Below are 26,646 nucleotides of genomic sequence, written 5' to 3' on the forward strand. Positions count from 1 at the left end.
AGACTATTTTTAGCTAAAGAATTTTAAAAAGAGCCAGAGAAAATAGGGCTGGTTTAATTTACCCTCATCTGTGCCCATTCCCTACCAGCCCAATCTTTTGCAAATGAGTAGCTCAGTTTAGCTCACCGATTGCCCCCTGGGGGTTGGAAGAAAGAAAGGTGGCCACCTCCTGCTCCTAACTCAGGGCTGCCTTCTGCGAACTCCCAAGTTTGGGGTGAACGACACGGTGTTCTTGAGAATGTGGACTGCCATCTTTGTTACTCTTCCTTATTGCTTCTGGCCATTTCTCCTCTCTCTCTTTTCACAAAGCAAATTATTTTACTGATACTTTGGTACTCCTTAACATGTTTTACCCCAGAAGACTTAAAAAAAAATCTTTGTAGTATTTTACATATAAAACCAGAAAAACCAACAGGGTTGATATGTGCTAAAATGGGTTCAGTTTTTTCTTGAATACAGATGTATTTTGTTTTGCTTTTCTATCACCCTGTGATTAGGAGGAGGGAGGGGCTCCTGCTACTGGTTTGCGGAGCTAACTGTTCAATTTTTAATATCTTTCTAACTTCTAAACAACAAGTACTGGTTGGCTTGCCTCCTGGTATCTAACACTGGAGTAGATACTGTGGATGATTAATGTTAGGCTTTGTGGGACCTGGTATTTTATTTAGAAAGACAGCTTGCTCTCATGTAGCAACTTAGAGAGTTCCAAGTTTATGCAATGCAGAGTTAAATTTGTGCTTTAAAATTCTAGGCAAGGTTCTAGAAGGCAGAGAGAATAGTGTAGTTAGAAGTAGACTACTTCAATAACCAATCAGGTTTCTAGTCTGTCCAGGTGGTCTCTGTGGTGGACTCTGAGGCTCTCAGGGTCCTTTTAGTCATTGACAAATCTGAGAGAATTTATACAGCTTAAGGTAGTTATTTGGTGTTCAGTCGCAAATTTGTGTCCAACCCTTTGTGACCCCATGGACTTAGAATTCTCCAGAAATTCTCCCGGCCAGAATACTGGAGTGCATAGCCTTTCCCTTCTCCTGGGGATCTTTGCAACCTAGGGATCGAACCCAGGTCTCCTCATTGCAGGCGGATTCTTTACCAGTTGAGCCACAAGGGAGGCCCAAGAATACTGGAGTAGATATCCAATCTCTTAAGAGTCCCTTGGACTGCAAGGAGATCCAACCAGTCCATTCTGAAGGAGATCAACCCTGGGATTTCTGTGGAGGGAATGATGCTAAAGCTGAAGCTCCAGTACTTTGGCCACCTCATGTGAGGAGTTGACTCATTGGAAAAGACTCTGATGCTGGGAGGGATTGGGGGCAGGAGGAGAAGGGGACGACAGAGGATGAGATGGCTGGATGGCATCACTGACTTGATGGACGTGAGTCTGAGTGAACTCTGGGAGTTGGTGATGGACAGGGAGGCCTGGCGTGCTACAATTCATGGGGTCGCAAAGAGTCGGACACGACTGAGCAACTGAACTGAACTGAACTATCCAATCTCTTCTCTAGTGGATCTTCCCAACCCAGGAATCAAACTGGGGTCTCCTGCATTGTAGGAGGATTCCTTACCAACTGAGCTATCAGGAAAGCCCAAATGTGAGAAATGTGGAGTCAGATAAACTCAGCTGGTCTTGTTTTAGAGCTTTTGAGGTACATACATGCATTTGACTATCTAAAACTTAGTATGCTGCATGTCCCAAACTTTGTGACCAAGTTCAGTTCAGTTGCTCAGTCGTGTCTGACTCTTTGTGACCCCATGGACCACAGGACGCCAGGCCTCCCTGTCTATTACCAACTCCCAGAGTTTACCCAAACTCATGTCCATTGAGTCAGTGATGCCATCCAACCATCTCACCCTCTGTCATCTCCTTTTCCTCCTGCCCTCAATCTTGCCCAGCATCAGGGTATTTCCCAATGAGTCAGCTCTTTGCATCAGGTGGCCAAAGTACTGGAGTTTCAGGTTCAGCATCAGTCCTTCCAATGAACACTCAAGACTGATCTCCTTTAGGATGGACTGGTCGGATCTCCTTGCAGTCCAAGGGACTCTCAAGAGTCTTCTCCAACACCACAGTTCAAAAGCATCAATTCTTTGGTGCTCATCTTTCTTTATAGTCCAACTCTCACATCCATACATGACCACTGGAAAAACCGTAGCCTTGAGTAGATGGACCTTTGTTGGCAAAGTAATGTCTCTGCTTTTTAATATGCTGTCTAGGTTGGCCATAACTTTCCTTCCAAGGAGTAAGTGTCTTTAAATTTCATGGCTGCAGTCACCATCTGCAGTGATTTTGGAGCCCCCCAAAATAAAGTCAGCCACTGTTTCCACTGTTTCCCCATCTATTTGCCATGAGGTGATGGGACCGGATGCCATGATCTTAGTTTTCTGAATGTTGAGCTTTAAGCCAACTTTTTCACTCTCCACTTTCACTTTCAAGAAGCTCTTTAGTTCTTCTTCACTTTCTGCCATACGGGTGGTGTCATCTGCATATCTGAGGTTATTGATATTTCTCCTGGCAATCTTGATTCCAGCTTGTGCTTCACCCAGCCCAGCGTTTCTCATGATGTACTCTGCATATAAGTTAAATAAGCAGAGTGAGTGACAACATACAGCCTTGACATACTCCTTTTCCTATGTGGAACCAGTCTGTTGTTCCATGTCCAGTTCTAACTGCTGCTTCTTTACCTGCATACAGATTTCTCAAGAGGCAAGTCAGGTGGTCTTGTCTTCCCATCTCTTTCAGAATTTTTCACAGTTTATTGTGATCCACACAGTCAAAGGCTTTGGCATAGTCAATAAAGCAGAAATAGATGTTTTTCTGGAACTCTCTTGCTTTTCCGATGATCCAGCGGATGTTGGCAATCTGATCTCTGGTTCCTCTGCCTTTTCTAAAACCAGCTTGAACATCTGGAAGTTCATGGTTCATGTATTGCTGAAGCCTGGCTTGGAGAATTTTGAGCATTATTTTACTAGCATGTGAGATGAATGCAGTTGTGTGGTAGTTTGAGCATTCTTTGGCATTGCCTTTCTTTGGGATTGGAATGAAAACTGACCTTTTCCAGTCCTGTGGCCACTGCTGAATTTTCCAAATTTGCTGGCATATTGAGTGCAGCACTTTCACAGCATCATCTTTCAGGATTTGAAATAGCTCTAATGGAATTCCATCACCTCCACTAGCTTTGTTCATAGTGATGCTTTCTAAGGCCCACTTGACTTCACATTCCAGGATGTCTGGCTGTAGATGAGAGATCACACCATTGTGATTATCTGGGTCATGAAGATCTTTTTTATACAGTTCTTCTGTGTATTCTTGCCATCTCTTCCTAATATCTTCTGCTTCTGTTAGGTCCATACCATTTCTGTCCTTTATTGAGCCCATCTTTGCATGAAATGTTCCCTTGGTATCTTTAATTTTCTTGAAGAGATCTCTAGTCTTTCCCATTCTGTTGTTTTCCTCTATTTCTGTGCACTGATCGCTGAGGAAGGCTTTCTTATCTCTCCTTGCTATTCTTTGGAACTCTGCATTCAAATGGGTATATCTTTCCTTTTCTTCTTTGCTTTTTGCTTCTCTTCTTTTCACAGCTATTTGTAAGGCCTCCTCAGACAGCCATTTTTCTTTTTTGCATTTCTTTTTCTTGGGGATGGTCTTGATCCCTGTCTGCTTTACAGTGTCATCAGTCCCTGTCCATAGTTCATCAGGCACTCTGTCTATCAGATCTAGTCCCTTAAATGTATTTTTCACTTCCACTGTATAATCATAAGGGATTTGATTTAGGTCATAGCTGAATGGTCTAGTGGTTTTCCCTATTTTCTTCAATATAAGTCTGAATTTGGCAATAAGGAGTTCATGGTCTTAGCCACAGTCAGCTCCCGGTCTTGTTGTTTTCTGACTGTATAGAGTTTCTCCATCTTTGGCTGCAAAGAATATAATCAATCTGATTTTGGTGTTGGCCATCTGGCGATGTCTATGTGTAGAGTCTTCTCTTGTGTTGTTGGAAGAGGATGTTTGCTATGACCAGTGCGTTCTCTTGGCAAAACTCTATTAGCTTTTGCCCTGCTTCATTCCGTATTCCAAAGCCCAATTTGCCTGTTACTCCAGGTATTTCTTGTGACCACAGAACCCTTTTTTCCCCTCAGGAATCACCTTATAGGAAGATATGTGTTAACAATGGCTGAAGTCCATGTGGATTTCATGTTAATGAAGTAAAGTCATGCAACCCAGTCATGAAGTGATTGGGCTGGAGTAGATATAAGAAAATCTGAAATATTTGCAGAGTATTATTCAGATTAGACTAACAATGTTTGGAGCCATTCTTATTTAATGCTGCAAGGCTCTGAACAGAAATTCACTCATATTTTGCAACTGGTTTTAGTCCATGTACACTTGGCATTAGATGCCATGTGATTTTGTAGGACAGCTATATTTAAAGATTGCCAGGACCGTTTATCTCAGTTGGGAGAAGTCAGAGTTACATCACTGTATGAACTGATTAGCCTCATCCAAGGGTCATGCATTTTCTTTTTAATCCAGATGGATGTTTTCTTCAATTGCATTCCCAGAGACAGGGAAAAGGCAAAAGAAGCCACTACTGGAGAGACCTCTGGAGGATTGTAGTTAGGTAAATGGCAGCTTGTGGGGCTGAGAAGAAGTTTTGCTGCTTGAATCCAAAAGTTTGAAAATAAGATTTTAAATACAGTTTTTATTTTCTGTCTTCCTTCCTTTCCATATCTGCTTTCTTTTAATTTAAATTGTTATTATTATTTATTTTTTAACTGGAGTATAATTGCTTTGCAATGTTGTGTTAGCTTCTGCTGTACAACAGTGTGAATCAGCTATAAGTATACATGCATCTGGTCCTTCTTGAGCCTCCCTGCCACCTCCACCCTCCCATTCCGCCTCTCTAAGTCATCACAGAGCACCCAGCTGAGCTTCCTGTGCTACACAGAAGCTTCCTGCTAGCTATCTGTTTTACACATAGTAGTGTATATATGTACTTTCTATTCCCATTTGTGCACATAGCTCAGAGGGAGGGTTGTAAATAGAAATAAATGGTATTTTCTCTTCTGTGACATCAAAGAATGAATGACTACAACTTGTACTTGTTCCCACTATAAGTTTCTGAGGCCTTATATCTGGCCTTGATTTTTACTGAACCACATGCAGAGTCACAAAATTTTGAGGACTTTGAGGAGTCTTTCCAGTTGTTAGATGCAGCTCTTTTATTTTGAAAGTGAGGCAAAAGAGGTTCTGGAGCTTGCTGGTGCAGTGACTTGCCCTGGTTAGCTACTTTTGGTCATGACTGAAGTGACTTAGCATCAGCAGCCGCCGCCAGGGTTTTAGCCCAGTTCTCCAGACTCCAACCGCACTCCCCATTCAATTTTCTTTTCTACCAGTGTTTCCCATGACATTTCCCTAGGTTTTGTTTTGTTTTTGTTTTTGTTTTTGTTTTTAAGCATGTGTACATGTGCTAAGTTGCTTCAGTCACATCTGACTCTTCGCGACCCAGTGGACTGTAGCTCACCAGGCTCCTCTGTCCATGGGATTCTCCAGGCAAGAATACTGGAGTGGGTTGCCATGCCCTTCTCCAGGGGATCTTCTGAACCCAGTGACTAAACCTGTGTCTCTTGCATCTCCTGCATTGGCAGGCGGGTTCTTTACCACTAGCACCATCAGACTTCCTTATATTTACCAAACCATCCCAAGTTTTATACATGATGGCATCACCATTCCAATGACTATTATGTATAACACACTGATATGAGATACAATTCCACTAAAATCGAAAAGAAAATTAAGAAACGTGGAGAAAGACATTGTCTCAAATATCATCTCTTTTAAAAATTTATAATATAAATAGGGTATAGTATAAAGAGCTGAGTCATTTATTTTACAGATATTGAAGCTTACAGATATAAGTTTAATTCAAAGTTTATTAAATGTACAGGCTTTAAATAATTCCTAGTTCCTTACTTTTTCCTAAATATATAAGCTGCCAACTGTATATTCCACATATACTTATTGATCATCTATTAGGAGGCAGATATTTAATGCCAAGTTGTACGCTTCATTCATTAAGAATAAAAAGAGCAGTGTAAATCACTTATATCAAACTTTGGGTATGACTCTGATGAATACCTTTCATGTTCAACTTATCTTATAGGGAATGATTTCTAAATGAGTCAGCATATTTAAAAACAATGTAAAAATAGTCTAATGGTCTTTTTAATATAGTCACATAGTTACAAACATGCTACACTTATTCTTTAAAATGCTCTAGTCTGTATGGGTATTTTTAATGACTAAGGCATTTTAAATCTGTCATCTGTATTGATAACTATAAGATAGTTAAAAACACGTTTAGGTTGACATTTTCAGTCATTTGTTTACAGTGTGTTCAAAATGTACACATATGTAACTTAAAAATGGAAAAACCCAAAGTGTGATGCACTTCTAATTTTAGCAGGAATCAAGGACAGAATTCACACTGGCTGTAGTCTTGTGACTTTAGTGAAGGAAACCGATATTTATATAGCACTGTGCTGATTTCATCCATGTGCTCACTGCTTACTGCCGGAATGGCTCCCTGATGATCTGAGCTGAGATCTTCCTCCTGATGCAGCCTTACTGGTTTCCTATTTCCTAAAGCCGTGATGCCGTCGTTTGGGATTCAAGCACAGCCGTGTAACGCTTTGACCTTTCTTCTCCGCATCCTAACCCGCCATTCATCTTAACTTCTGCTCCAGTCACAATGAGTTGTTTGCAGCTCTTTATGCCTGCATTAATTTCTCTCCTCTGTGCTCTTGCTTATCCCATTCCCCCTTTCACAATGCCTTTCCCTCTTTTCTGTGCCCAGATACATCTGCCCTTTAAGATCCAAAAAACCTTTTTTTTTTTTTTGGTCCATGAAATCTTCCCTCACAAGTCTAGATATAAAATATTTTCTCTTCTTTCTAAATTCCTAATGTACTTATCTGTACTGTCTTATGTGCCTTATCACTTCCTATTCTGACGTAAGAGGCTGCTCTCTGCCTTGAAGGCAGGATCTATGCTGAATTCAGCTTCGTCCCCTACAGTGTCTAGCACAGAGCCTTACATGTTAGAGGCATTAATTTATACCAAATAGTGTTGAATGACACTACTTCTACTTTCTTTTGGTCATTCATCCATTCAACCAGACAAATGCTATTTTTTAGCAACTGTTATATTCAATGCTGCATCACAGTGTCAGTACCAGATAGATTGCAGTTTAGGTTTTGTTAATACAGGTATAATTAGGTAGCTTATATTTAGGTATATTTATTGTGCAATAAGGATGCACATAAATATCTTAGTGTAAATCTGTTGGTTATGGTGAGGATTAAGTAGTAATGAAACTAACACTTTTTAAGTGATGGATAATGTGAGGCCTTCACCTAAAGTCATTATAGGCGTTAAGTCAATTAACCCTACAATAAATGTAGGAGACTTGCAGGGGATGCTGGTTCGATCCCTAGGTTGGGAAGATCCCCTGGAGAAGAAAATGGCAACGCACTTCAGCATTCTTGCCTGGGAAATCCATGGACAGGGGAAACTGGTGCGCTACAGTCTGTGGGGCCACAAAAGAGACATGACTAAGTGACTAAACAACAGCAACACTAGTCAGATGGCTAGCCCCTCCCCTTTCCCAGACAATGCCACTGAATCCAGAGAGGCTGAGTGACTTTCAGAGGATCCCACAGCTGGTAATTTGCAAAACCTGGTCTTGAACCCAAATCCATTTGACTCTAGAGTGATCTTTTAACCATCTAAAAAGAATATAGTGTAACCCCAATGACCCAGAGAAGATTGTTGTAGTCATTGCAACTCTCCAAAATTCAGCATGAAACCGGAAGTGAGCAAAAAAAAAAGAAAAAAAGATAATTAAAATAACAGACTTTGAGGTAACCAGAACAGGAATTTTAAACTATGTTATCTGTTTTCCCAGGACATAGCAAATTAGAAGGAGCAAAGTATAGGCGGGTTGTTAGAAGAAGGCTCGTTGACAGCAGAAGTGACAGCTTAATGTCAAGGGCAGGAAAGGAAAACTGAAAAAGCAGATGCAGAACTATATTACTGTACTGCACATTAATGACTGTTCATAATGACAGTGGGCCTGAGTAATCAAGAAAGAGATGGCAGTTATATTCAATATCTTCTGTCTGAAACAGCAAGATGTGTGTAACGTGTCCTCGAAAGGTTTCAGTGAAAGCACAGTGTTTAAGGGGGTTGGCTTCAGTTTTCTGCAGAGCTCACTTCCTGGAGGCACGTGTTAAATTGGGAATTACTGAATATATGTGCAAGGATCACTGTAAATAGGATGCAGACAGGAACTATACCACCCAAGAACATTAGAATGAGTCACTCTTTAGTGTCTTACAGCTTTGATAGCCTTTTCTTAGAGCTCTGCAAGAACCTGAAAGACTTTTTGGTGAAAGGTGAATTCACAGCTTGCTACTCTACCTTTTGGTTCTTGTGTTTTTCGTTCCTAATTCCTAAATCTTTGCAGGTGAGATTGTGCCCTGCAAATGGCCAACTTTGATGACAATCACTCAGTCCCTTCCAAAGATGTATCTGGCCTTTCTTTTTCTTTTATGTTTAATTTGCAAACAAAGAAAGCAGCAACCTAGGACCCTAAGCCAGGCCCAACTAGGGTGATGTTCCTTCTTGACTGAATGTAGGAAAACAAGCCTCGAGAAAGAGCCCATTGTACACTTTCAAACCACAGGGGCTGGCGTTACTGGTGTCCAGTCCGCTCCGTCTGGAATACTCTGGACCTCAGAAACTCACCAGTGCTTTTCCAGCTCCCAGATGGTCAGGACAGGATCCAGTCTTTAATGGGGCCCAATTGGCACAAGATTTACATCCTGGGAAGAGAGCTGGAGAAAGTTTATTTAAAAAATAAATTACTGAAAAATAAATAAATCAATCAACCCACAAAAACCAAAGGTAGTTCAAGTATAATGTATTTATTTTAGCCTTTTTCTCCTCGATCTGTTATTTTGAAAGATGATCTTATTGCTGTTTTGTTTTGTACAATTAACTGCATTGATTTAGGGACCTGGTTAGTTTCTTGGTCAGAAGAATTGGGCAGTATATTTTTGTGAATGTTTAATGAGGCTGCCAGGAAGTCTGTGGGAGCAAAGTTAAAAAATTTTTTTTTCTTCAGTAGAGACAGTTTTTTTGAATGGAGTAGTATTGATGATATCTTTTTGGCGGATGCATAAGGGATGTTATTGAATCTTTACCCTAATTATTAGTGGTAGTTAACGGTGTCACAGTATTTACTCATTCAATCTTCAACAAGTATTTATTGAATGTCTGCTGGTTTCCCAGGCACTCTTAAAACTGGAAACAGAGTAGAGAAAACAAGAAGGACCAAGCTCATATCCTATGGGGCTTGTATTCTCATTGGGAGATGCAGACAGTCAATTGGAAAATAGATCTCTATCTCTTCTCTATGTATCTGTGTCTATGTCGATACCGATATGAGAGAAATTTTAGACAGGAGATACTGCTGACTGTTCAAAAGCTAGATTTTAAATCCCCTATTTAACTCAGTTTCTGCAACTTTAGTTTCCAAAGTCTCCTCTGCAATTCATACATAACGTTTATCTTTGGGAATTCATGTGACCCAACATATTTTGCTAAACATTGGTTTAGTTATTTTCTTGAAGGAGCAAAAGGAAACCAGAATGTTTGTGAAACAGTAAATGCTTCCACGGGCTTTCTCTCACGTTCCCTGAGAAATCGTATACTGCCTTTGAGACAGGCAATTCTTGGGAATGAAAAAATCTGTCTTACGAAACCCAAGGAACCCTGATTAGGGAACAAACCAGAATACACTGAGGAACTTGGGAGAAGAACTGGCATTCCTTGATTTATGTTGTATCCACTTCGGGGAAATGGAGATAAAATATGTAGGTTTAGCCAGCACAGTCCCCAAGCATACATGCTGATCATATTTCAGCTTTCTTTAAGAACTCCAGAAAACAATGTTTTTTTAAACACCATGTTTAACTACAGAAAAATGAACACCCGAGTGGAAGGACAATAAGTTTGCTTGTGTGGTCACCAACACTGTGGTGTCTCTTTAAAAATCCTTAGTCGATTTGGTTTGGAAGCTTTAATTATGCTTTTATGTTATAGTTTCCTTATTTAAGTGTCTGTTTTATGTCCGTCACTCAACACCCCCTGCCTATCTCAAAAGAGATAAATATTATTACCCCAACTGAGGAGGAGGGAGAATGCTGTGAGAATTATTAATATATAAATTAAAAAATTAATCTGGAAAGTGCTTTAGGGTCCCTGGAGAAGCTCTACCACACACAAAGCATATTTAACATTATTATCAGTACTCCAACAGAACAGAACACATGCAGGCTAGGATGGTAAACTGAGGCACAGAAAGTGACAGTGGATGAATGGGCCAGTGTCCCTTAGAACCCAGACTCTTGGATGGGTGATACCTAAAACCTACTCTCTCAGTTCCTGCTTTAGGCTTTTTCTAGTCATCACTGTTAATTATTTTTCTAGAGAAGAAACCTTTCCTTCCTTTTACCCCTTCTCTTTAAGGCTTTGCTTGTTTTGGAGGGTTATTTTTTTCCCCCTTTTAACTTTTTAGTGTTGAAAATGATTAAGGCTAAAATATTAAGTCCAAAGCATAATAAGGAAAAATCACTGGTGTGCTTTCTAGTAATCCCAGTTATTTTTTTGTGTTGTGGCTTGGAACTTCAAATTGCATTTATTTCATATAGTTCCATTGGTTGGAAAACATGCATGAAGGCTTACCTTGGAATTGCTTTTCTGTTTTGGTGGGAAATAACTCCCAGCCAGCTTCTCATCAATGAAGAAGGGTATTTTGAGGACCTACTACGTTCCCAGAAGTTTTTAGATGTAGGAGAGACTGGGGACCCATTCCATCCTGTCAACAGTAGAGGTAGGATGAAAAGTACAACTACCAGGAATTATAGAAAAACAATAAATAGCAGCAGGGAGGGACAGTTGTACAATGGTGGTCACCAGACAGGCAGACTGGATGCTTCCTATCAGTTCCTTGATCATTTTTCTTAACTTTGCTGAAATTCATTTTCCATATGTGTGAACCAGCTAATACCCATGCTTGCCCTTAATACGACAGAGCAAAAATCATTGAAAGAGCTTCTCACGTAGTTAGCTTCTCAGATAGCTTGGCACATAGTTAGAAGACAGTGAAAAGTCATTGCTCCTAAAGTCGCCATCAAGGTCATTATCACCATCCTTTTAATGTGAGCTAGAGGGATAAGGGGCTTCCCAGGCGGTACTAGTGCTGAAGAACCTGCCTGCCAGTTCAGGAAACATAATGAGACACGGCTTTAATCCCTAGGTTGCTAAGATCCCTTGGAGAAGGGCATGGCAATCCAGTCCAGTATTGTTGCCTGGAGAATCCCACAGACAGAAGAGCCTGGCGGGCTACCGTCCATGGGGTTGCGCAGAGTCAGACACTGAAGCGACTTAGCATGCATGCACTTAGCACATAGAGGAGTACAGATATTAAGTGCTACTGGCTCTCAGAGAAGAAAGTGATTCCCAAGACTTTCCCCTTTCCCCAAGAATTCTCCAGTATGTCCCCATTAATATTTTAAAATACTGAGTTCTCTCATTTGCCCACCATGTGGGTCATACTTCTGAGGCATATAAAAACTGCATAGAGAATTATCCTCTCCTGTGTCCCTCGTCTGGACTCCAGACTTTGCAGACTGCCTCTTGGGCGTTTTGCTTCCACCTCTGTGCATTTCCATGATGCTCTGTGCATCCACGGACAGAGGTATTCCTCTCTCCTGTTTCCCACTTTGATCAGGGACAGGCCCCACCGACGACCTCCATGTCTGTGTCTTGTCTCTCATGGCCAGAGAAGTTTCACTTTGTACCCAGAAGCATGCCTCACCTGGTGACCACTCAGAACTCTTCTGCTCCTGTGCTCTGATATGAAGAGAAAATGCTCATATAGGTAGCTCAGAGAGAGTATAATTACTGTTTGCTGGTAGGTCCTTGGTGTGCCAGCAGCCTCTTCTGGGGCTTTGCAGAAACTATGTGTGTTTCTTTCATTGTAATATCACCCTTAAAAATGATTTCTTCTAATTATGATATGAATACATTCTTATGGTCGAGAAGCTTGAGAATTAAGGGAAGTATGCAGAAGAAAATATAGTAACCTGTAACTTTACCATCTTGTAACTTTTCTCAACCCCGATGATCTTCCTTTTAGTCTTCCTTCCATGCAAATATATATCTAATTCTTATTTAAGTCACATGTAATACGTATTGCATAAACTGATAGTATTCTACTTTTGACTTTAGTAAGATTTTTCTCATAATTAATACCTATAAATATGTGAATTTATTCCAGTATTGTTTATATGGCTATTATTTTCTGTACAAGCATATGTATACTCATACGCACAAATACACATGTGCACACACATAGGAGGAAGAATGGGGAGAGAGAAATTGTATCACATTAACATCATCAGTCTAGAGATAAATGCTACTATTGGAGAGATAATCTTTTGTGGCCCTTTTTTGTATTGCTTAAATTGTAATACTTTTTTGTATTGCTTAAATATTTTTTCTTTCTTTCACCTTATCCATTCTCACTGGAGTGAGTCACAGACCTTTAGACATCTTTTTTACCTCTTAGATGATATCTGAGCAGTGGTCTCATGCAGGGATCTGAGTGCTGGGCCAGCTAGATAATTTTAAGAGCAAGTTAGGGGATGATGGTTAAATATTTTCAGGTTAAGAATGGTGGGCTCTTATGAATAGTTGTTGTCGTTCAGCCACTCAGTTGTGTTTGCAACTCCATGGACTGCAGCACACCAGGCTTCCCTGTCCTTCACCCTCTCCTGGAGCTTGCTTACTCACGTCCATTGAGTTGGTGGTGCCATCCAACCATCTCGTCCTGTGTTGTCCCCTTCTCCTTGTGCCTTCAGTCTTTACCAGCATCAGGGTCTTTTTGAATGAGTTAACTCTTCGCATCAGGGGGCTAAAGTATTGGAACTTCAGCATCAGTCCTTCTAATGAATATTCAGGACTGATTTCCTTTAGGATTGACTGGTTTGATTCCCTTGAGGTCCAAGGGACTCTCAAGAGTCTTCTCCAACACCACAGCTCAAAAGCATCAATTCTTTGGCATTCAGCCTTCTTTATTAAGATCTAGTTCTCACATCCATGCATGACTACTAGAAAAACCATAGCTATGACTATATGGACCTTTGTCAGCAAAGTAATGTCTCTGCTTTTTAATATGCTGTCTAGGTTTGTCATAGCTTTTCTTCCAAGGAGAAAAGATAGGAGATCCTATATTTATGGATAGGGTGGACTCTTATTACTTAGCTTAATGCAGTCAAACATCTAGTAGAATTCTGGCCTAATTTATACAAGAATATATGTCAGAAATATTTTGGGAAATATCCTGTATATGAGGCATTAATTTAAATACTTTAGAGGGTATGGACATGAATTAGACTCTGTTGCTGACCTCAAGGATTGTCTAATGAGAAAAAGATGTGTAAGAAAATCTTTCTAGCACAAGGTAAAATAGGATGCTAAGTTCTCGAGTATGCATTCCATAATTATATAAATTTTTACAAAGGTGTGAGTAACTGTGACTCTTAGGATCATGTGAAACTTACTGGAAGAGAGAATATCTCTTCAGGGTATTAAGGAACAAGAGAAACAGCAGTAAGGGAATGTTTAGGCAAGGAATGGCATGAACAAGGCAAAGATGGTAGGCTATTTTCATATATCCACGTGGCCTTCTCTCCAGAGTGTGGAAGGGCAGAGTGGGAAGGATGACTCGCAAGGGCAGTCAGCTCTCAAGCCTTGGAGCACCTGTCTACCATGCTAAGGAGTCTGGGCTACATACCATACATGAAGGAGCAGGTGAGGGTTTGAGTCAGGGCATGGCATAATGAGGTTGGTTTGAAGAGGACAATTCTGGTTGAGAAAGTAGAAGTAGAGAAAGGCCATTTTAGAAGGCATTTATAATATTGCAGTCATCTGAGTAAGAAATGGTGACAGCCTCAACAGGATAAAGGAGAAAGGCAAGGAGCCAGTGAAATTCAGTAGAAGGTAAGGTCAACATGACTAAAAGAAAATTTGAAGGGAGAAAAAAAGATAATCCCAAGATTTCTATTTTGGGTGATTCAAAGGGTAGTGTTCTCTTATCTGAGAGAGGGAACACGGGATCAGGAAGTACAGTTATATGTAGTAAGATGATAAATGATTTTGCATCCTATTGAGATTGAAGTGGGGACATAAAAGGGGAGATTCTGTTACTCTGTTGCTGATAAAAATGTGGTGTTTGGCCAAAGAGATCAAAGCCACAGGCGTAGACTTGGAAGTCAGTTTAGCTAATGTGGTTGAGCCAGTGAGTGAATTCAAGAATGGTTAGGCAAATGAAGGAGAAAAAAGATCTAGAACAAGACTTGGGAAATGTCTACAATTAACAAGTTGGCAGAAGGAAATAGTTGGCACAGGAAGAGATCAGGAATCAATGAATAAGAGAGGACCTCTGGAAAACACTTATTTACAGGCGTAAGAGGTTGATTTTCTTCCTGCTGTTTCCAAATAATATTAGTTATCTTGCCTGACTCTCAATTTTTGCTTGTCTGGAATACATATCCCATAAAGATAGGCTTTAAAAAGGTAGCGAATGTGAAAGTGCTTTGGTAAACCATCAGACACTCTCTGAGGCTTAGGGCTTATAATTAGTGTCGCAGAAGTGAAGAAAGTGTAGACTTCCAAAAAGGAAGAAAGTAGTATCAGATGCTACAGGGTTTCAGAAGTATGTTTATTTTTAACTCAAATTGTTCGTTTTGTGATTTAAGGAAGTTAAGCCAAGAGAGTGAATCTGTTCTCGAATCACTTAGAACAGAATTTCCCAAAGTGTGGGGCATGTGCCCCTGGTTGTACAGGAGACCATTTTGGATTTAACACAGACATTAAATAGAACTGAATCATCATGAGAAAGTGATTCTCCTTTTATTTCTCCTTTCATCCTTCTGATTTATGTGAAGGGAGAGAGTCTCAGTTGGAGCAAACAAGTCTGTATTGTAACACTAGCTCAACTCCCTTTTCAATAAACCCATTCAAGTTGTCAACATTATCTAACTAGAACTTAACAACATCATATTAACTTTAAAATTACCACAACCAGTTGCAATAGTAATATAGTGTCCTTTTAAAATAAGTTATTTGAAACAAAAGTTCACAAAGACTTGGACACAACTGAGCGCCTGAACAACAACAAAGCAAAAAGTTAACCAATTAAAAATTTTAAGTACATAATTGAATGGTTGTTTATAGACGTGGCGAAACTTAGGAAGTGCTATTGCAATTTGGAAAAATTTAGTTATACTAGAGCCCTTCTTCTGTAGCTTAGAGGGGCTGCCTTGTTCAGCCCGATTAGAATGATGTGGGAAATTTATTCTGAGATGGGGGAGGGGTTTGGGGTACTAGCCTTCCAAATCTAGACCCTATCTTTTCCCTAAGATGTTGGGTCAATTTTTGAAGCCACCAGACTTTTTTTTTGACTTTTGTGTATTTAGCTATTAAGAGAGCATTCATTTTAAATGATTACTGGCATTCCTTCCTGTAATAAATTTGTAACTCTTTGAGTGATTAATAAATAAACCTTTCCTCTTGTAAATAAATAAACCTCTCCGCTATCTAATTGATAGTGGTTAGATACAGTTTTTTCCTTCTGAATGCCATCATGTGTCAGTGTGAGAGCCTGTTCCCAGACTAACATCTACAGCAAGGAAAACATCAACAAGTTCATTCTCTAATGAGGATTCATATTCTACCTTATTTGCAAAGGACAGTTATTTCAAGAATGAATCTCTGCTTTAGTTAGAGTGAATGATTAAAATGGAAAATGAAATTGTAAATGAAAATTTGTTTCAATTTTATTTATGCCGACCCCCTACTCTCTTAAGTAGTTTCTTTGCAGTCATGTCTAATCAGTTTGTAAATTTTCTAAATTTTCTAAATCAGTTTTGTTCCTTAGTGTATCAGCTCATAGATCCTTATACTTGAAAAGATGTCTCCATTACCTATTTACTGATATCTTTCCATCTTTTAAAATGTATTTCCCCTGAGAAAAGGGAGGGTAGGTAAAATATTCTCTGTCTGAAAGTTCTCCTAAATATTATTGTGATTTAATCTTACTCTACAGTCCAAGTAACTTTTAGAATTGAAGCATGCCACTTATTTACAATATAACTATATGGCAACTTCCACCATCAAAGGCACAACCAGGGACCAGATAGAAAATGAAAAATGAATAGCATGTGAGTTTAAAAACAACACATATACATATAGTGTTGGATCTGAAAATTTTGAGTCTGATGCTAGCTTTAAAATGTTTAAAGATATAAATATGAACATTTCTTCTTTATGATTAGATAGAAAGAATTACTCTCTATCATTTTTTGAACTATCAGGGTCACTTTTTGCTCTTATTTGCTCTTATGAGGGTGATTTTGTGCAAGCAGTTTAACAATTTATGATTCTGTTTTCGTATCTGAAAAAAGCAGATAAGAATACATACAATTGACCTGACCAAATTAGTGCTTGCAAGTAAAACCTTCGATGACATAGTGGGTAACCTCCTACCCTGGTACTCAACTAGTGCTAATCCCAACATTGTAAGAACGCTGTCCGATCAGCTGCGATTAAACACACACTTGATTTTGGAAGATCGTCTTACTGCTCTTCAGAGCTCCCTTCCTTCTCTTATTCTCTACACAATAATAAACTAGGTTTCCTGTTTTCGGTCCTTAAAGATTAGAAGAGAAGTACAGAAGGTGCAAAGGACACTAGGAGAAAGAAAGACGAAGAAAATGAGCAAAATAGAAATAATTTAAAACTCATAAGTATCCAGGGCCATTTACTGCGGGGAAAACAGCCCCTCATACCTCATGGTCACCTAGGCCTTTTCTGTATTATAGAAGATACACCAATCTAAGATAAACAGAACTAAACAAGGGGTATTTCAAATGAAAGTCTTGAGTTATTAAGGCTAAGTTAAATTATATATATTTTGCTTATTTTAGAAAACATATAATGCATTTTGGAAGAATTTCAATATGAACAGGTCAAAATCTTAAGTAAATATTTTTTGTGCTTTTATGGGTAAACCCTTAGCCATCCAGAAAAACGTAGCCATTGAGAACTCAGTCTCCAGCGGCTCCACATAAATATGGTATTCCTGAAGAATCTTTTGCATATTTCCAGCAAATAAGGGTGCACACATTCTATGGGAGAGGATAGGCATTTCTAATTACTAACTTAAAGTGATTTCTGTGCAGATGACCTTTACGTTTCAAGAAGGAGCATTTGGTAGAAATCACTTGTGGATTTTAGCAGGAGCAACTTTCTTACATTCTTTTTGCCAGGACTTTGTGCTGGGACTGTCTACCTAGGTAGGACTCAGGGGCTGGCATTTGTGCTGTCACCTTGATCCTCATGGAGTTGTCTGTGATTCTCTGGACAAAATATTTAAATTTGCACATTGAAACAAAAGCCCTTTCTAAGTTATAAGAACAGCACAAACATGAGTTGGTACAAATGATCACCCATTACATACCAACTCAGTACTGCAGCCCTGAGCTGAACAAATCTGAAAGCAGTCAAGGAACAGGCAGTTGCACACACCAGAGAGAGCACACAGAGTCCAGCACCATCAAAGGTCAACTACCAGGGCTAAAGTTTTCAAAGAAGCAGATAATGCCAGTTTTATGGCCATTAATAACATTTTAGTTATATAAACAATGATAAGAGTACTAAAAAGCAAATTCTGCTTTGCAGTGTGCTGTGATTACCAACAGGGTTCAGAAATGAACTTTCTCCCTGTTCACGTGACATTGCATAATGGACCACTGATCATCCTCCAGCCCCTCCGCAGCTTCCAGCTCCCTTTTATGGACAGTCCTTAGTCTTGCCAGACCTCTCAGCTGTTCCAGGGAGAGAGCTGCTTGGGTTTCCTCTTCAAAGCTCTTTGATTGTTCCTCTGGTAGTTAATGCACCAAATGGTCTTCGGGGCATTTCCTACATGGGCTCGGCAGCTCATCAGAGCGCCTTGACCATGGATTTCCTACCTCTGTGTTTTGCACGTGTTGAAGGGCTCAGTTCAAGCACCAGGCCCACCAGCTTCTGGAGAGGTGTGGCAGAGCTCAGTGCTGATTTGGGTCTCTGCCTTAAAACAGAGATTTTTCCAAAGGATATCCTGTAGTAGATAAATCATTTCATTAGACCAGGTTCACTTTTCAAACCAGGAAGCAGAGTGCCTGCCATGTAGGAAAACTCAGATAAAGTTGTTATGACTGTTCTCAGAGCACTTGTAAATATTGTTGTCAGTGTCTTTTATACAGGTTCCATCATGATTGTATTTAAACATGGACAGGTTAATTAGGTGTTTGAAGGCTATGTTTATTGAGAACCGATAAGAAAGCTGTGAAATGAGTCCTTTACATATTGCAATGACAATGTTTTTTTCCCCCCAAATGTCTCCCACTAGTTGATTACTCCTCACGCCATCCGTGTGCAGACTCCTCCTCGGCATATCCCTGGTGTTGTAGAGGTCACCTTGTCCTACAAATCCAAACAGTTCTGCAAAGGGACACCTGGAAGATTCATTTACACAGGTAAGAACTACTGCAGATGGTGGACAGAGCGGTCTTGACCTTGTGGCTCTTTGACTCAATCTTGTGTGTATAAGTGTTATTTTAATCTAAAATCTATTTCTTCTTAAGACCCATTTTCTCCGTTTCGCCCCATTTATGATGAAATGAGTTGCTACTACTACTACTACTATTATTACCATTATTATTAGATAAGATTTCATCTAGGTGTCCTTGTTGAATGACAGGATCTGTTGAAATCATGGGTTAGATACCTAAGGCAGTGGCATGAGCAAGGAGGAGTGCTATAGAGTCCTAAGAGTCTCTGGATGTTAAGCCATCATGTGGGGGTTTTCTTGCTTTATGGAGTAGGAATGTGCTTGGGTGCACAATACAACTTTCTTCTAGCCTGGCCATGGCCATTTAAAGACTTTTGGTGATTTTCATATTTAATTCTGGTTTGGTGCTTTCTTTCCCTTTAAGCTTCATTTTGTTCCCCATGACTGCCTCCTGCCATCCCAAACACATGGACCTGCCTTGGCACATGGACCTATCTTGCATTAAGAAGCTAGGGTTCTAGGGTGAGGGTGAATTTCCTCACATCACATGGAGAGATCCAGGCAGGTTCTCTATGGAAACATATCAAGTGCCTAGTCTAAGTGCCCAGTGTGTAGTCAAAGAGATCCTCAGAGTGTTACATGTAAACCAAACACCCAGGGATCTTTGTTGCAATCCAGATTCTGATTCATTAGCTCTGGGTGGGATCTGAAACTCTGCATTTCTAACAAGCTCACAAGGAGAGGCTGATGATCCTGGTCCAAGGACCACACTGGCTATGGGGACAGTCTAGGTCCTCTGCTATGTAGCAGTCATTGCTGGGTTGTTGCCTCCAGAAACTGGCCCCATGTTTCCTTCTTTAATCAATAAAGGACCACAAAACCAGATTAAGTACAGAGTGTAAGCTGCTTTCACACAAAGAGACTCCAGAGCATGAAGGGATAACTATGTTAACACATCCTAATTATAACTATACAATTAAATGGACAAATTTTATTTTACTGTGACATTTTATCTCAAAGCATCTTTCCTATTGTATTTTAATAGGAGGAACAAAATCAACCATGCTTCTCAGTGACTCGCTCTCCCCGCTCAACCCTCTCTCTCAAAATTATAAAAACAGCTAATGCATCCTGACCCTTGGAAATGCCTCCCAGTCCTTTAAACAAAATGCAGGTTTGGTGCCTGCCTGACGATTAGTTTTAGTTAATTGAAAATTATAGGATTGACCCAAGAGGAAAATTTTATTTGCACTCCAATCACTTTTACAAATTAAGGAAAATTACCACAATTTTGTTTAGCTAAGGTTTCACACTGAGTTCAAGAAATTAGCTCAGCCATCCCAACAAAGTCAGCACTTTGTTAGCAAGCACTTGAAAAAATAATAGTCTATCTGGAGTTTTGTGGTGTATACAAACGAAGCATAGAGAAAGCTATGATGCTTTATAGAAGTAGGCCAAGTGTTTTTAATTAGGCTCATTGGTTCAGCGTAAGTTTTGAAGAACAATCAAACTAGCAGATTAGCTGTTTCTTTTAAAGCTAGGATTTCTTGCCATTCATTTTTCCCATGAGAACTTCCACATAGCGCTTTTTTTTTTTTTTTTTACAAGCCTCATTATGGGCCTGCAGGAAAAGGACCAATTGAAACTTCTGATACTGTAACATTCCCCACCATCATTCCAATGGATGGGAGTTTTTCACAATGTTCTTCACTGAACTCGGTGTTCTGGAACATATTACAAAACCACAGAGGCCAAATGTTTTCTCTGAGGAGTTTGGACTCTGTTTTTGGTCGAAAACATTTAGGCCTCGCTGGCTGCTTATTTACTCTGCCATTAAGAACAAGAAAAGGAGAAGAAAAAGAAGAAGAAAACGCTCGTGTTGTGGGAGGAACGAGAGGCAATCAAGCGTGATTCCGCTTTGGTGACAGCGTCTCTGCCCATTAATGGTTCCATTCTGTGGTCAGGTCTCATTTAGAAGAAATTATTTTTAATCAGTACTCAACAAAATATCCCCTTGAGCCACCTGGCCATAAAAGTTAAAAAAATCATCCTCATTAAATTACTTAAGTTCTCAAAAGAAAATAGCTAGGGGACCCATCATTATTGGGAATTTTTTTTTAACCACTAAAAAAATTGCCATCAATTTAAGAAATCACATCTTGGAAAACCTGTATCAGACGGGGGAATTAAGATCAAAGATAAAAGTGGCCAATCTGCAAGTCTCTCAAAGTAGTTAAGGATAAGAGAGAGAAGTCCTGGGTGTGCACGCACGTGTGTAAGTGTGCGGGAAATTTAAAGTATGAAAAAATGCTTTTGGTGATCCTGCCTCATAGATGGAAGGACCATCTATGGTGGACCATAGATAGGAAGACTTAGTTTTTTAAGTATTATGAGAGAGACTCACTTCTCTCTGATTTGGAAAAATAAAATTTCAAAGAAACCGGTACAAAAACTTCCCCATTGATATAGCTGGCTGTTCACAGTCACTGTGACATTACATCATTTCTAACAAAAGAGGGTCTCTGTTAATTGGTGAACCACATGGAAGACTCTTGACGTTATCATTAAATGCCCCTACCAAGGGTCACACATTCATGGCTGGTGCTGCCAGACCTTGGTGGCTTGCTCAGTTTACCTGCTTGTTGCCACTCTCTAGCAAAGGTGTCGAGATGGGTCATAAATTCTCTCTGTTCTTTGTATCCGAACAACTACTCAGCTCATTGGAAACCTGCAGCCCGCACCCTCCCCCCATTTCCATCCCCTCCCGCAGAAGCTCACACTTCATTTTCTTTAATATCCCTGGCATTTCAAGATGCGAGGCTTGGTTTTCTGGATAGGGTGAGCCAACACTGTTTCTTGGGAGAAAATATCACTTGGAATTTTTCCTTTAAAATAAAAAGTCCTGGCACTGAAAATATCCCAAATGAAGGTACTGCTTTTGAGTGTGTGTGAGGGGATTTGCGCGTGCGTATGTGCAAGTCTGCAAAAATCCATAATCAATGAAAAAGAAAAACCCACACACAACTGAGACAGAAACAGCCTGGCCTAATCTATGCAAATAAAAGCAGACTTCTGGGGGTGGGAGGGAAGAATTTGACTAAACACAGATTGCCTGCAAGCTGGCTCCACTTGCAGGGACAGGAGTGCAGCTCTCCATCTTTGGTGCTTCAGACCAGGGACACGTGAGGATTTTCAGCTGCCAGCTGTGCCCTTCTCTGGTGTCTGCTCCATCAGAGTGAGGGAGCAAAGTGAATCCCAACTGGACCAGAACAAAAGAGCTGGATATCTTGTCCCTGATCTGATTTATTGTGGCGAGTTATTCTCATGTAAATGGAGAGCAAGGCTGACTTTAAATTTTAAATCATGTTTTCTCATAGGAGGAAACAAAAACCCTTTCTGAGGACAGGACTTTTTTCAAAGCCCTCCCTAATCCTGTGTCTGGTCCGTCAGTCCAGTGGGAAGTCAATCCCCATAAACCTCCACTGCCCTGGAGGGGGCCTCCCTGGTATCTTTGTTCTTCTCAGTAGCCTCTTTGCTGTTACATCTTTAAGTGACTTGTAGAATTCTCTCCTGCTAAACTTGAAGTAACCTTGGGTGTTGATAAAAGACTCTCAGAAGGCTTTAGCTGCTTCTTCAAAGCTCTTCAAGTTGGTTTTTCTTCATAAGAGGTGCCCGAATCTAAATGTAGTTTTAAACCTCATTCCAGTTACTTCTCTATTGGAGTGGTTGGTGTCTTTGGGGAAAATATGCCTGGAGCAGTGGGCCACCAGGATGCTAGACCAGCTTAGGTGTGTACAAGAACCATATACTGCCTGTTGCCCAAAAGCTGGTGAAAGCCCCAAAGGTTGCTCATCCAACAGTCAGATTTGGGTTGGTCGGGTCACAGCTCTAATCCTTTCTGGTGCTGAGTTCTCCTGTTCTTAACACTTTCCATCAAGCTTCCTGCTCTTGTGGAAGGACTAAACAAGATTCTTGTTAGTCTCAGACTTTACTTTGAAGTAAATATTCTTCCTGGAAATGCTTCCTGTTTATACCATATGCCCAGAATTACTTTGCATGTAGAAGGGGTCATGTTGCCTGAATATGTTCCATGAAACCATGACATGTACCATATCTTTCCAGTTTTCTTTTTCTTTTTTCTCTCCCCATTCCTCTATGTTCTCCCTCTATCCCCACTCTCTCTGCTTTTTTCTTCCCTTCTCACTCTTTTCATTCCTCCCCCCTCGTCTTTTCTTTCTCACTTCCAAGGAGATGATACAGCATAGTGATTAAGTCCTTGGGTTTAAGAGTTGATGGGTATAGACTGAAATCTCAGCTCTGCCTCTTACCAGAGAGATTATTTTGGGTATGTAGTATGATGGCTCTAAACCACAGCTACCTCATGTTTACATTATTGCAAGGAAAAATAACTTTCTGGGGTTGTTCTTAGTATCAGGGAAATGTGTATAAAGCACTTAAGGTGAGCTAGCATGAGCACTTAGCCAGATATTAGTAGTTTCCATTAATAAGTGATGATCATTATTATTCATTCATTCATTGCTGTCCCCAATATGGTGTAAATATTTTACATGTTGTTTATCTTCTCCATCATGTTCTAGAAGTCTATGAAATGTCCTTTGGAATTTTAGTAATAAACCTGTGGTTATCAGTAAATTAGAGAAATAAGTAATACTAATCAACCACAAATAAAGAGAGCATAGTATAAATAAGGTAGTAAGAAAAAGATTTATGAATGTGACAATGACTATTTTGATTAAACAAGTATTTTTTTAAGAAATGGCCTCAAATAATAAACATTCAATAAAGCATCCCAGATTTATTAAGTTCTCAGGTGTTGATTTTTCAGGAACAGCACGCTTGTTCTCTTATTTCCATCCCCAACTTCAACCCCTCTTCTGGAGGCCATAGTAACATGGGTACCATCTATCACCAGCCCCCTTCAAAGATATTAGGTTATAATCAGCTTTAACTCCCCTTTCAAGAGGTTTCAGGCAGAAAGCTCTGTTTTTAGTTCTTGGAAACCTGCACAAATAAAGGCTGCCATCCTGGGGATAAACAAAGTTATCAGGCTTAGGGAAAAGGTAGAGAGTTTCCACCAAGTGAATCTCCTGTTTTTCTGCCTCTTCTTACACTAATTCATTGCCAGACTAAGCTTCCCAAAAGTCACTTTTGTACCATTTCTGTGCAGAGAAACTTTTCCTATTTGCTCCCTATATGTAAGATATAGCCCAAACCCCTGGGCTTGTCGTTCACATTTCACTGTGCTCTGGGTCCGGCGCTTTCTCGGCTCCTCTAGTCCCAGTCTCCCCACTATGCCTCAAGCTTACTGCATGGTTAGCAACTTTGAATATGGTGATTTTCCTAGATCCAGTTCAAACTTGATTCCCCTCTGAAGTGTTCTCTGGCCACTGTAGCAAGTGGCCAGAGCACTGGGTTGAGATCAGGGCGGTCTGTGTTCTAGTCCCAGCCCTGCTAACTGGCTATGAGACATGGGACAAGTTGCTGACATGCTCCAGACTTCAGGGTTTTTATTGTAAAATGAGCCAGTTAACTAGGTGACTTTGAGGTTTCCTGTGGTTCATCTTGATTAGCTGGAAGAGTCGCTGTCCTTGGAGCTCTTTTTTCGCACGTGCTTAGATGGCTCATTCATCCACTTCCTTATACCTTCACTCTCTTCCTCTGTTCTTAGATAGACACATCTCAAAAGGTCCACAGGCAGTGAACCTCCCTGAAATTATCTTGCTTTGCCCACTGTAAGCACCTGGACTCAGTATCTTACTTACGATAGGTGTTCTCTAGTAACTGAGTGACATATTGCACAGAATCAATGGGTCCTCATTGATTTTTGTGCTTTGGATGGCAGGGAATGTAAATAAGAGCTGTTAATTAAGAATCTATCTCCTTTAATGTGAACTTACATGTAGAGAGCTAGTAGTTGGATTTTTTTGTTAAAGAAAAAAAATGGGGTTGGATCTATATTACATAGTACTAATTTTTTATCTGTAAAATGAGATATTTTAACAGTAACTGCATCTAAGAAGTCAATAGGTCAATGTGTGTAATGCTTTCCTGGTACAATATGAGTGTTCCCTAAAAGCAAGCAAAAAAGGAGAGAAGCAGATAATGGGTATGTTTCTCATCAAAATATAAAGAACTGGTTGTGAGAGCACATTTTATTTAGTATTACATATGTGCCAGCTTTTATCTGATTAAGGAAATTGTTTCTTTCTAGGTATTAGAGTCAGAATCAAAAGATCTAGGTTGTCTGATTTCATGACTTTCTTTTGTTACTCCGTTCACTTATCTCACAAGTATTAGTGGATTGTCTGTTCTATTCTAGACAGTGTTCTAAAACTGTGTTGAGTAAAACCGTGTTCTCATGGATCTTGTAGTTTAAGAGCAAACATGGATATTCACAAGTTTACAACTTCAAACCTTACTGAGTGTCCAGAAAAACAAGAACAGAGTTTCAGGCAAGAATATAACAAAGGACCCCTAGTCAGTCAGTCAGACATATTGTCTGTCAGATAAAGATGTACGGATTGAGATTTAAAGGGTGATTAAGAGTTAACCTGGGAGTTCATGAAGGATTGGGCCGGGGGGTGGGGTGGTTGTGGAAAGAAACTGAGTGTTCCGGAAGAGAGGAACACGTCAGAGGGCTCTGAGAGGAAATGTGGCATCTGGGAAGGCTGTAAAAATTCCACTGAGGCTGAAAAATCGAGAGAGAGGAAAAGAATGGCAAGAGAAGAGACTGGAGAAGCGGGCAGAGACAAGTCTATGAAGCCTTGCAGCCGTGGGGAGGAATTTAGTTGTCTGCCATCTCAAGAGCAATGGGCAGTCCTTAAAGTGGACAGGTGGACATAACCAGACTTCTGCTTGAAGTAAAACAAAAACAGAAAAACTCTGGCTGGCTGGAGCATAGGAAACCAAAATGGATGCTATAAGCAAGACCTATAAGGGGGCCTTTGCAGTAGTCTGGAAAAGAGATTCGATGAATTTAATTTGGGTAGTAATGGGTAGAGATGGAATATAGTGAGAGGATTCAAGAGATATTTAAGAGGAAAAGTGGACAGAACCTGGAGATGGGTTGGATATGGAGGTGAAGGGGATGAAGGGCTCAGGCCCAGATTTTTGGATTCCTCTCAGTGAATAGATAGTGGGACTATTCCTCCTCTGGGTGCCTCAAGGGTCTTGTGGGTATCAATGAAAGAATGGGCATGAAAATGCTTTATAAAGGGTAGTATTCTGCAGTTGTGTTAATTGTTCTAAAGACGGGTCTAAAAGAAAATTCAGTAAGAATGGGGGAAAGGAAGGCAAGAATGTGTTTTCTTTTAAATCAGATTGTTTTCACTTAGGACTCAGCTGAAGGAGGGCTGTGTAATGAACACTTGACGAGCAGTTTTGCCTTAGCTGTGTCCTAATTGGAAAAGACCCAAGAAGAAAGAAAAATTAACAGGCTGCTCCTGTCCACATGTCTCAAATATTACTCCAAATGAGCCATTTACACACAAAGAAAAGAATTCAAGGGAGAGAGAATGTTTATTCTTTTTTGCTTTTGTGATCCAGAGGCTAAGTCCCAAGCCTCTTCTCCTTTGCCAAAGGGAATTTTTTCACAAAGTACAATCGCTGCTGATCTGACATACATTGATGTGATTGGTGGTCCTCAGCCCAGTGGCATCTGTAAACTTAAACACCGTTGGTGCCATACGGGGGAAAGAGCAACAAGAATCACTGAAAATACCCATTGTACTTCTGTGACATCTGTAAAATGAAAGCCGTTTCTGCAAAGAATAAAGCTGGTCTGAAGGAAGCATATTATTTTGCATATTTTATGTACATACTTTCCAAGAAATACGACCTTTATTTCCTATTTGGAGTGGAGTGTAATCAGGACTTGAGTAGCTAGTGTAACAGG

The 26,646-nt window shown here is 40.1% G+C and overlaps 1 protein-coding gene across 6 annotated transcripts in view; it reads left to right on the forward strand.

The window, feature by feature from the left end:
• The window catches only part of EBF1 (early B-cell factor 1), a 407,699-nt gene that overhangs the window by 304,966 nt on the left and 76,087 nt on the right, over positions 1-26,646 (forward strand). For all 6 annotated transcript variants that reach the window (XM_018050098.1, XM_018050099.1, XM_018050100.1 and 3 more), the window contains exon 10: positions 18,570-18,696. In XM_018050098.1, the coding sequence (XP_017905587.1) occupies positions 18,570-18,696 (127 nt within the window). The remainder of the gene's footprint in view (positions 1-18,569; positions 18,697-26,646) is intronic.

Source organism: Capra hircus, chromosome 7 (assembly GCF_001704415.2).
Source record: "Capra hircus breed San Clemente chromosome 7, ASM170441v1, whole genome shotgun sequence".
In the NCBI taxonomy this organism is placed as follows: Eukaryota; Metazoa; Chordata; class Mammalia; order Artiodactyla; family Bovidae; genus Capra; species Capra hircus.